Source organism: Argiope bruennichi, chromosome 4 (genome assembly GCF_947563725.1).
Source record: "Argiope bruennichi chromosome 4, qqArgBrue1.1, whole genome shotgun sequence".
Lineage (NCBI taxonomy): Eukaryota > Metazoa > Arthropoda > Arachnida > Araneae > Araneidae > Argiope > Argiope bruennichi.
In genome coordinates this window covers 78,838,842-78,851,136 of record NC_079154.1, presented here as the reverse complement: position 1 = coordinate 78,851,136, position 12,295 = coordinate 78,838,842, and the positions used below count along the sequence as shown (strand labels likewise).

Genomic DNA, 12,295 nt, shown 5'->3' with positions numbered 1-12,295 from the left:
TTCTAACTTGTGTAGAAATGGAAAACTTTTCCATTTCTACACAATATGATAATAAGGGATAATAAAATAAGGGATGATATTCTATTCATCCCTTATTTTTAAAATGAGCATCACTATTTCTTAGACAAAATTTATAAATAAACTCTAACAATATTGACTTGTATTGTCCTTGATTTTGTTTCATTTTAAACTTTTTAACATGAATTCAATTATAAAATACTCAACTTTTTCTCCGTGAATTATTAGCCACCTCGACACTTAAAATGTAATAACATCCACCACTATTTCAAATTTTATAACATAAAAAAAAGAAATAATTTGTCACAACAAATAATGCATACTTTTAATATATTTTTAAATTATATCTAGTATAAACATGAGATCGCATGATCTTATCAGATGTGGAAAAAAAAAATCGTAATAATTAATTGTAGAGTCATCTTTATGGCTTTGCCAGTCACAAAAATCTTAAAACAGCAAAACACATTTAATTTTTTCCCAAAATGAGATATTATGCCAATCACATCTCATTAATTGTAAAAAAGAAACATATACATATTTCTAAAGACATCTCCTACTAAAGATCTGCAAAAGATTCAATCTTATGAGGAAAATAACACATTAACCTTCTAACTACTAAACTGAGCATAACTAATAGGTTTTGATTATCTTCAGAAGTCAGATCGTTAAGAATGCACTGAGAAAGGTATTTTTACTGTTTTTATTTAAATTAGTGACACATAGTTCAATAATCACAAAAAAAAAAAGAGTTAAATAAAACATTTTAGTTAACATCCATTCGTAAGTTAATTATTTATGACGTTTCCTATTCATTTTCTTTTTACCCTGTACAAACAGATCAAAAAATCTAATTCTTTCTAAAACTTCTTATATATAATTCAAAAGCTAGAATCATCTAATTATAGAAAAAAAAACATGAAATCAAATAAAATACTTTCTTTACCAAAATTGATGAAAAAATGTAACATTAAAAAAAATTAAAAATTTGCACATGAGAATAATTTTTGTACAGAATCAACTGTTTTTTTCCCAAATGAATTATTATATTTATGAATAAAATATATAATTTTAGTCTCACAAGGAGTAAAACAATTTTTAACAAATACGAACTTTGCAGAGGCTTCATAATAATAAAACATGTTCAATAAATTTGATTGAAATTCAGTTATTGAAAATGATTTTACTTGTATCCATTTTCCATAGTAATTTTTTATAGGTTGATAAGCTTTGCTTTGTAAATACTTCAGTATGTGATGTCTTACTTTGTTTGCCATGAAGGTGTTAAAAAATTGAAATTGAACTTGAGACACATTTTATTATCACAAGATTCACTTGCTAATCACACAATCACATTGCTAACACAACAACCAACAATTACAAAAAATTTCCTTCATGTCATAGGTATATTATTAATAAATAACTTTCTTTTATGGTGCTCCATTCTTCTTTGCAGAGGACGACAAGTAAAAACTTTCTATCAACTGTTATACAAATGTCATGGCATTAAAAAAACTCATAATGTACTGATCCTTGGTCATATTAAAGATTAGTTTTTACAAAATTAGTTCTATGCAACAAATGGAAGATATTAATGACATCATTTTTTGCAGACTCCCAAAAATATGAGTAAAAAATAAAAAAATTGATTAAAATTTAAAAATATGTCAAAACTTTTTTAAAATCTAACTAATCATTTCATAGAAATATGATACTTTTATCTGGTATATATATATATTTTGTATGGCAGGTGGATAAAAATGTTAAATAATCACAAAAATTTTCCAAGTTATTAAATCTATTGTAGAAATAAAGAGTAATAAAAGGTTTAAACAACTAAATTATAATTTTTAAATTCAAAGTTTTATTTAACATTGTTTAGAGTTTTTTGCCCTACGAAAAAAATTCTTTAGCAGAAAAATATTTCTTTTCATATAATGGATTCGTTAATCTTATATTATGCACAGATCTAAAAGATCCTGAGCATGTAAGTGATAAAAAAGATCATCAGATCACCCATACTTCATTTATAGAGTAACTTTTCTCATTACATATTGAAAAAAAAAAAAAAATGGAATGTAAGACATTACCAAGTAAAACTAATTTTAAAGTAACATCAAAAATCTTTTGTATAAACAAATATACAGTGTTGCAGTGAAGATAAATCTTATAATTTTATTAACACAAATAAATAACTATTAATTTAATTAGAAATAAAATGTTTAAATTCAATGATCTATACAAAAAAATGTTGCTTTTTATAAGTTAAAAAAAATGTAAGAATTTGATACAAAATGAAAATGAAGATTTGACAACATTTTACTATATATTGATAGTACACAAAAAAACTATATAAAACATTTCTTAATTAAAAAGCAAACAATTATAATTTACATTGTCTCATGAAGAGACTTGTACAGTTTCAGGAGAATCTGGCGTAAGATTAATTAGAGAATTGCTACATTCAACAAGTTCAGCTATAGACACTCTGCCTCTTTGTCTGATAAAATGAGCAACAGCTTCTAATTCTTCTTTGGTTATATAAATAAATTTTCCACGATCATCAATAACTCCAACCAGCCATTCTTGAGCTAGAAGTTCTTGGACTCTATCAATAGCTTCCTAAAATTGAAAAGGAAATTTAATGGAGATTCAAACTTCTATTTCTTGACATCACAGCATGATACTATTTTATGTAAACTAATTTTATCTAAAAAAATAAGCACTTTATAGATACTTTTTTAAGCACCATTAGAGAAAAAATAAGAACCAACCTTAAAATAATATTATAGAACTGAGTTCAATGAAATAAATTAAGTGATGAATTAATTAAATAAGTGCCCAATTTTATACAAATATAAACATAACATATTAACAGGAATTACTGAATATTTTTCACCAACATTGAAACTAAGTTAAAAATATTTTTAACACACTTTTTGTTAGAAAAATCTTAGTAAAATAATTACGTATCTCTTAAATAATTTAATTACACTAGTTAGTAGTATAAGGGGGAAAAAAAAAGAGTTATTTTGTTACTTTATTATTATTCCAATTCTTTGAAGTGTGGGATTAAGAACATAAGTAAACAAATCTAGAATATAAAAATGTTAATTTTATTCAATATATAAATGAAAGGTAAAGATTTTTTAAACATTTTTCTCATTCAATTTTCCCACTAATAATTTGTTCAAACTTATTAGATTTTGTATTAGTAGTGAAAAATTTCTGGCTTCTCAAACAAGAGCATTAGCTTTATATTCATTTCAGCAATTTCCTTTTGTAAGAGAAATTTCATTTTCTGTAAAGAGATTAAGAAATCAAAGTCTTAACTTTTTTTATGTCACTGACAACTATTTCTTTTACTATCTTTTTCCCCCAAAACAGTTGATATTTTGGATGGCTTGATGTTGCTAACATTCTCATTTCTTTAATAATTTGCCGAGAGGAGTCAGCCAGACTGTTTTTATGGTCATAGACTACATGTTGTGAAACATATATTTTACATTCAAATTTCCCATTTCCATACTTTTCTAAGTGCTAAAATCACTTTCAACAGTTGCCTGCTCGAAATATGCAGCCCATATTTAAATTTAATTCAGAGATCAATGAAGTATATTTAAGAATTAGTTTCTCTTTGGTTTCTTGCAATTTTTTTTTTCTCATAAATTTGAGTTATAATCAAAAATTAGAGTCAAGATTGGCATTATGATTAAAATAGTTATTCTGATTATTATTATCTAATACATTACTAATACTTTGAGATATTGAATTAATCAAGAATAAAGCTTAAATATTTTTCTTTCTATAGTTTGCATTGAGACAAGAGACAAAAAGACTACTGAAAGGGACAATGAATAACACAATGCATGCAATTCAAATTTATGTGCACTTTATGTGTATAAAGAAACACACTTTTCTTCATAGGTGTAATTCATGCCTTATATCTTATCATATCAATACTTTTTTATTATTACAATATCAAAATTTTCTTCAAGATATAAATCATCAAGTTATACATTATGTCTGATACAAATACAGTCAGATCTCTGCAGAAAACAAAAATTTCACTGACTGCGAACTTTGTATTACTTAAATTAATTCTGTTTACCAAGATTTTTTTCTACATATGGAGATTTTTCCAAAAAGTTAACATACCCTGTTATATTTTAAATACATAAAATACAGATATATACAATTAAAATGAAATTGTTTTTTTACAACTGAAGTGAATTAATGAATATAAAGAATGCAGTGTGATAAGGGAAGTCTCACTATCATAAAAACTATCATATCATAAACTCACTATCATATTAAAAAAAAAAATTATTCTAATGCAAATTTGTTTGTTGATGCTTATACTTTAACATTTCCATTAATTTTTACTACCAAGATCTCTTTCTGTTTAAAATTAAATTCAAATTAATGTACCAAAAATTCCTTATTAAATAAAGAGAGAACTTCATAAATATAAAAGAAATGAAATTGAAATAATAGAGCAGCAATTATTTTGAAAAACATATTCAAAATTTATGTTTCCCAATAAAAATATTTATAATTAAATTTGCATCAACAGAAATTGAATGAAAATTTTTAAAAATGCATAATGGTAAGTATTTCAGTCATGGTAATTTAACAAAAATAAAAATTAAAACAAACATTTAAATACCTGTGTTTTAAGTTTAAATCTAGAAGCCAAATCTTCCATCAACACAACTTTTTGGCTCTAAAATAAATATTAAAATACATAAATATAAATTTATAAAGTATAACAAAAACAAAACTGATGAACAAATTATATAGAGCTTAAGAGATAAAAAAAAACAACTCACTTTTATATAATCAATGAATTCTTGAAATTTGTTTCCCTGTAAATAAATAAATACCTTTTATCGCACAGAATATGATAAATAATTTTCTACAAACCAAATATATTGAATTACATTCTTAATATAAATTATTTATTAAAAAAATAGTGAAAGCAATAACAATTTTCATCATTGAGAAGTTTAGAAACAATTATAAATTTTGTCTTATACAAAACAAAACAAATTTATTTCTTACATTCTACAAGACAAAAGACAAAACTTACTTCATCTGCATTCTCTTCTTGATCAAAGCCTTCTTCTTCAATAGCAAAACTTTCCTTTAATTTTAGGTATTCTTCATATTCTTTTCTTTCTTGCTCTTCTTTTAAAGCCTTTTCTTCTTCTTCCTACAGAAAAAAATTAATTAAAATCGGTTTTATGAATACTTTTTTATGCATGAACATTATAAGTAATTTACAGCTTTTATCTCAATAAAATATGAAGGAAACCTACCACAGTAAATGCCAAGATATATTTCTTTCCCTGTTTACATCAATGAGATTAAGTGGTAATATAACTTTGGAAAAGGAAGATAAAAGATCCCCCCCCCAATGAATGTATTGAAAGCATGCTTTTGATATGAAGCACTACTAAAGAATTTAAAATCCATTTTATACCATCATTTAATGTTTTGTCTAAATAACTTTTTAGATTCCATGGATTATCTACTGACATTGAGCCATCACCATCAAATTAGTGCTACTTCAATGATTCTAGAAACATAATTACAAAAATGTCACAATATCATAATGGATTCACTATCACATCAATTAAATACCAATTATAGTAAATATCACTTGCTAGATTAAATAAAAATAGTCATTAAAACCTCATTAGAAAGATATATCATTTTTGAATTCTAAAGTAATTTTAAAGAGCAATTTTTTTCTAGATTGATCATTTTCATTACCCATAAAGTCTAGTTGCAATTAAAAAAAAATGTCTTACAAATTAGAATTATTTTAAACTGTTCTAAAATATAATGGATTTGTAAATATCATTAGAATAACATGTAAATAGTATTTTTTTCATCAATTAAAAGTTTTGAGATTTTTTTCCCATGGCATACCTAAGAAATAAACATTCTACTATTAGTACAAGGCATAAATTGATTTTTCTTTATTATATTTGTTTTATCATAAATTAACACTAAATTTTAATTTTTTTATATATTGTTTGCAACAAAGAAATTGTATTATATGTTACTATAAAATCAACATTTCCAACTTATGGTACATGGACCCTCACAAAAGCACATGAAGTGACTTGAGAAGTTATGCAGGAAAAAAAAGATATAATGGAGGATTTAGGGCAAGCCCTAATCAGCTGATACAGCCCTAGTCAGTATCCATTATGTGACTTCTCATTTAATGAAACAGCCAGTTCAGATTTAAATTTCAACACACTTTTAACTTTAATCAATGTGTTAATGATTTTTAGATTAATATATATATATATATATGATTTTATATATTCGTTTATTATGATTCATGAACACACAGCATCCAATATCCCAATCGGTGTGCAATATTTCTTAAGTAGAAACTCAATGTTTATAAATACTGTAAAAGCACAAAAAGCAAGTAATGAAATAGATTGATCTTGTTCAATTATACTTAATGGAATGTTAATATTATCCTAATATTTCATAATTCATAGATAGTCTATATTTTACACATTCATTTATTTGGCAATTAGGCTAATAACATTTTTAATCAACTTGCCAACAGCCCTTCAGCCTAATAACCTAAACAGAAATTCGCCACCGGATTGAAAAATAAGAAAAAAAAAAGAAGGTGCAGCAGGGGTACATTAAGCAGTGATGATAGATCAAGGAATAATATGCAAGTTGAAAAAAAAATTGAGAAATAATGTATTAAATAAATATAACGTTTACATGTTTTTCAAAGGAGAATTCTGAAAATGAATCTCTCGGTCAACACTTCTAAAAAAGAAATCCACATATCTGTTTCTTGTATTTTAATGATACTTTATATTAATAGACAAACAAAAATTTATAACCAAGCTATTCAAAAATAAAAACAATAAAATAGGCCCAGTATGAAAATATACCATAAAAACTTTGTCAGTATTAATTGACATTTCCATCTGGCATTTCCCTCCTTTTCATTTTTTTAAAAATATTTGAAAACAATGTTCATTTTTAAAATTTCAATGCAAAGAATTCTATTCCAATTTTATTTTTTGACACTATATGGTATGCTTATATCATGCAACATACTTTCTTTTTCTCTTCTTCTTGTTGCTTCAGTTCTTCTTTTCTCTTACGCTCTTCTATTTCTTTTTGACGTTGCTTTCTCTCTTCCCTTTCTTCCAGTTCTCTCTTAAATGAAAATAGTAATTTTTTCAAAAATGCCCATAATTTAGCTAAAAACAAGATAGTTTTAAGCAATCTCTGGTGGGATACCTTTTTTTAAAGCTTTAAAAATTCCTTATAATTTAATTTTATTTAATGTGAAAATCTAAATATACACTGATATTGAAATTTCATGCTTCTACTGTTATATGAACAAAATATAAGAATCATTCCCATTTATATTATTTACTAACATTTGGATGACATAAGTACATTTCTAAATAATCCTAAAATTAAGTATGTTTGAGATGCAAGCAAGATTATCAAAGTAAAAATATATTTTGCATAAAAGGTTCATTAACTCAAAGAAATTAATGATAACCCTAAATTAATAATAAAAAAAACTGGCTAAATTTGATTATTTTATGAACAAAAAAAAGATTAATTAAGAGATTAAAAAAATTATCTGCATTATATAAAATGTTTCACTGAGTGACAAAAATATAATTTGATGAAATTAAAAGATACAAAAAAAAAATTATTATTCCACTAGAGATAATTAAATGTCGCCATTTAGCTTTCAAGAAAATAAAATAAAGAAATTGAGGCAAAAAAGCATTTCCCTAATTTTTTTACTAATAGTGGAAATCTTTTCCTATTATTCATTCATTAAGATAATTAATTAATTTAATGTTTTTTTTTCTCCATGAACATGAAAATGTATCAAAAGCCTTTATTACATTAAAACATTTTTAATCAAAAATAACAAATACAATGGAGTTTGAAAAAGAATAAAGTACAACCAGAAGTAAGATTACTATACAAAATTAGCTTTCCTTGGATTAAAAAAAAAAAAAAATCTATACATTTTAATAAAAATGTCTATTCCCCCCCCCTTCAACTATATTCCATGCAGTGATATTAAACTTTCACATATCCACTCTAGCAAAGTTTAATAATCTCATTATCAACATATCTTGGACATATCTTATCTATTTTTATTTTTAAAAATAATAAATCATTTAAACCATTGTTCTTCCTCGAGTTATAACATCTTTTATCCTTAGCAAGCTTCAACATATTCTGCATGCATTTTAGTCATATTCAATTTTAAGAATGAGATGAGTACATATAAAGAAAGTATTGGTTCTCAAGTCAATATACTACAAACAAAACCATGAATCATAAGCATCTACAACAGTTTCCTGAATAAAATACTGATATATAAATGATTTCTGAATATCAAATAGAAATTTGAATGTTTGTAATCAAATAAAATAAAAATTAATAACATATATATTTAACATATTAATTCACTGTTTTTGGCAAACAATATGTTTTCTTAAATGAAAATAAATAATCCCCTTCTTTAGCTTAATGCATTCAAAATAATATATTTTATATTTGTGACATATGTTCTGTGAATAAAATTTCATATATTTTTTTTATTACAGATAAATATTAGACAAAGAGAATGCATGGGTGTTTCTTAAAATAGACATGATTTTAATACATTTGAAAATGGTTTAAAAATACATACTGATTATGAAATTAATAATTTGCAATTGATAATAATTTCCCATTCTAAAAATTTAAGTTTATGACTAATGTATCTTTTTACCTAAATGTTTTTAAATCAGTTAACACTAAGATCTCAGTGAAAAATATTACTGCAGCATTAAGTTCATAATCACAAAAGAATTCAAAATTTAGAAAATCATATACTTAAGCAATAATTTAATTTATGCATTGCAATGAAAAATATGATATAATACATACTTTTCATGAAATTAAATTTAAGATTACATTTTTAAACATTTTGAATAGAAAAGAAATAATCAATAAATAGGACACAAATTAAACCTACTTTCTGTCTACTTTAAAATGATTCTATTTATTTTAACTATGAATAAATGAAAATAAAATACAAGATTCACTTTTTATGACCAATACTCTAAACTCAGAATTCCAAAATCATGGTTATCTATAATGGAGGGGAAATATAAAAGTAAATTTACTTCTCTATCTCTACGTTTCTCAGCTTTCAATTCAAGCTTTTTCCTTTTCTTTGCTCCAATTTTACCTTCAGGAACTGATATATCATCAGCTAAAAAGTCTTCTTCTTCCTCCTCTTCTTCTAAAAAAATAAGAATTAGTTTTAAAGACATGATGAAATTCTGTTACTCAAATATATTATAAAAAGTAAAGTTAATTAACTCTTTAGTCTGAAACACCATAGCATATTTTTTAAAGAGGGATTCATTTTTATATTTTATTTTTACTTTTAATTATATCAGTGATGGTGTACTACAAAAAATTGTATTGACTATTGTTGCAATGAATACCAGAATAAATCCAATAACAAAAACAATGAAAAATATTATTGTAAAATAAAAGATTTTTAACAGATTATTACTAATTATAGAAAAGAATCGTACAGAAATAAATTAATTGATATTATTAAACAATTACTTTTTTGAATTTGTGGTGTTGTAAAAGGGATTTTTTTTGGTAATAAGTTTTAGAATTATTGGAGGAGGAATATTGAAATTAAAAATCTAAATAAAATTTGGTTTTTTTTTTCTGAATGTGAACTAGCAGTGAGCATCTATAACTCAAGAAGTAACTACCAAGACTGGTAACTCTAGGTACAATTATTCATCCTGGAAAACATTTTCAAAGATTTTTAAGCATGTAAGTAATAATTTAATATCCCCACCTATAAATGTTAAGCCTTAAAACTGATTTGTCACTTTCACATTAACAGAAGATATGATTTGTGATCTATATAGATTGCATATGAATTTACTTATTTTCGTCTCCTTTGTTAATAATCAGTCTAAACATTTTTCAAAATATGATATAATAGAATAAAGAATTTATACAGATTTTAATCATAATAGATGAGCATTGTGATGGTGTATCAAATTCTTATTGCCTAATAACACAGTTGCAGAATTGCCATGATGAAAATGTTCAAAAAGCATAAAAATAAAATAAAATAAAAATAAACTGATCAGACAAATTACAAATGTCAAATATAAAAATTACAAATGTTAAACTTATATAAATTATATTGACCTTCATCTACATTTCTGGAAGCAGCAGCACGCATTCTTGCTCTAATATTTCTGCCTGCTCTTCTTGGACCTTCCACACCAGCACCTCGTAAGACTGGTATAGGTCTTGGCCTTTGAGCTAATGAAATGGGAAATAATTAATAGAAATGTTTTCTATCTTCACAAAATTTTGCAGTTTCACTAATAAATAAAATTAATTTTAGTGTAATTTCCCAGTACGATGCATGCATGCATGCGATACAAACGTTCTGAAGTATAAAACAAGTATATTAAATTTTTAAAAATAATTTTACTGAAATAGTTCTTTTTCTCTTTTAATATTAATTATTTTAAGTAAGTGTTATTAACCATATGGACTTCTTACAGACAGAAAAATATCTGCAACTTTATCTGTATTTTTCCATCCTCATTTAAAAAATTGACTTAGCTTGGACCTTCTAAAATTCAAGTACTTCTATAATCTTTCCATCTAATAAAAATTTTGGTATTACATAAAGAAAAAAAAAAAAAAAAAATGAGGCGACTTCAAATATATTTCAAAGTGGGAGGTGGGAAAGGGCAACTGAGAGTTAATTAACAATGAACTGAATAATCTTAAGGATGAAATTACTCACATACACACACACACATATATATATATATTCCTTTTACTAATATTGAAGAATCTAACATAAGAAAGACCAAATGTATTTCTACTACCCACAAGTTCAAATATATTCAAGTTATCCCATTTCCTTTAGAACTTAAAATCATTTTTTCAAAAAAAAAAAAAAAAAAAGCAAGATTAAGGAAAAAGATTTGATTTTTATTAACAACATATTCTTCAAATCTTATAATTTCAGCATCAGCAAATATACATCTGAACTCAGAAAATTTCAGTAAATTTGAAACTGATTCAAATGTGATCATAAAATTTTTAGTTAATAAGACAAGATAAGTTAGTTTCACTGAATTTCATTCATAAATTAACCAAAAATTTCATGACTAAACAAATTATAAATACTTAATAACATATATAAAAATGTTAGTTGTATATAAATGGTAATTATTAACAATATCAGATACATTGACAATACACATAGTGTAACTGACACTTTATATATTGTTAAATAATTTTTTTTATTATAAGAGAAAATTTTGATTTTTTTAAAAACCAAAAACCCATTAATCTCAAATAAGAAATCAAGCTATAAATACATTTTATATAATACTATTGAGGAAATGCTATTTTAAATCAATAACACAATTCTAATTGAACAGCATGATTGAGATGTCAAACACAAATGACATTTATAATAAACATTGGGGAAGGAGAGTAGTATACTGTAGCACCTTTAAAACTAATTAAAAATCAAAATCCTAAAATTTTTCCTTATTTTAATATTCACCAATTGAATTCATTACAAAAAAATTGACAGTTTAAAATTTTCTCTTTATTTCAATCTATTATATACAAGAAAGAAACTCGATCTCTTAATATGTTAGTAATATCTAGAAATCAATTCTAGAAAATATAAAAACACGAATGATCATTTTAATACTTCTCATGAATCATTATTTAAAGAAATAACAGATGAAATAAGGAAGTGTTTTTTAAAAATATAATTGTTATATAGTATATACATCTTTAAAATTGAAACAAACCTGCTTCATTTATAACCGGAGACGGTCGTTTTTTACTTAAGTAAGTAACAACTGCTAAAATAACGGCGACAACAAGGATAGCAACTCCAATAACCAAAGTTGGATCGGACATATTGAAAGTCAAAACAATTTCAAATTGTTTAGGAAAACTCAAAATATATATATATTAATCTTTGTTTATCAAAAAGTTTCTATGCTTGTTCACAAGCATCTAAATAATTTACATCAATATTTCCACATGATATTAAATAGCAAACTTCTGCAGAAATCGAAACATTGTAAACGCAAACATCTGGCAGAAAAACATGTTGAAGGAGATGAGATGTTTTCTACCTTTTAACGTATTATTAGCTATTTTTTAAAAAAAA

At 24.4% G+C, this 12,295-nt stretch overlaps 1 protein-coding gene across 2 annotated transcripts; it reads right to left on the bottom strand.

Moving 5' to 3' along the window:
* Positions 1 to 1,316: 1,316 nt before the first annotated feature.
* LOC129965551 (DDRGK domain-containing protein 1-like) lies at positions 1,317 to 12,227 on the bottom strand. Of its 2 annotated transcripts, none has more exons than XM_056079543.1 (8): positions 11,928 to 12,227; positions 10,285 to 10,401; positions 9,222 to 9,340; positions 7,129 to 7,230; positions 5,111 to 5,233; positions 4,851 to 4,886; positions 4,688 to 4,744; positions 1,317 to 2,640 (listed from the first exon to the last, which is right to left on the bottom strand). In XM_056079543.1, the coding sequence occupies exons 1-8, from the start codon at positions 12,037 to 12,039 to the stop codon at positions 2,419 to 2,421; spliced, it is 888 nt and encodes a 295-aa protein (XP_055935518.1). In that variant the 5' UTR covers positions 12,040 to 12,227; the 3' UTR covers positions 1,317 to 2,418. The 2 variants fall into 2 exon arrangements, with proteins under 2 accessions (XP_055935518.1, XP_055935520.1); XM_056079545.1 differs by having other exon boundaries at positions 9,222 to 9,337.
* Between the last annotated feature and the right edge of the window lie 68 nt (positions 12,228 to 12,295).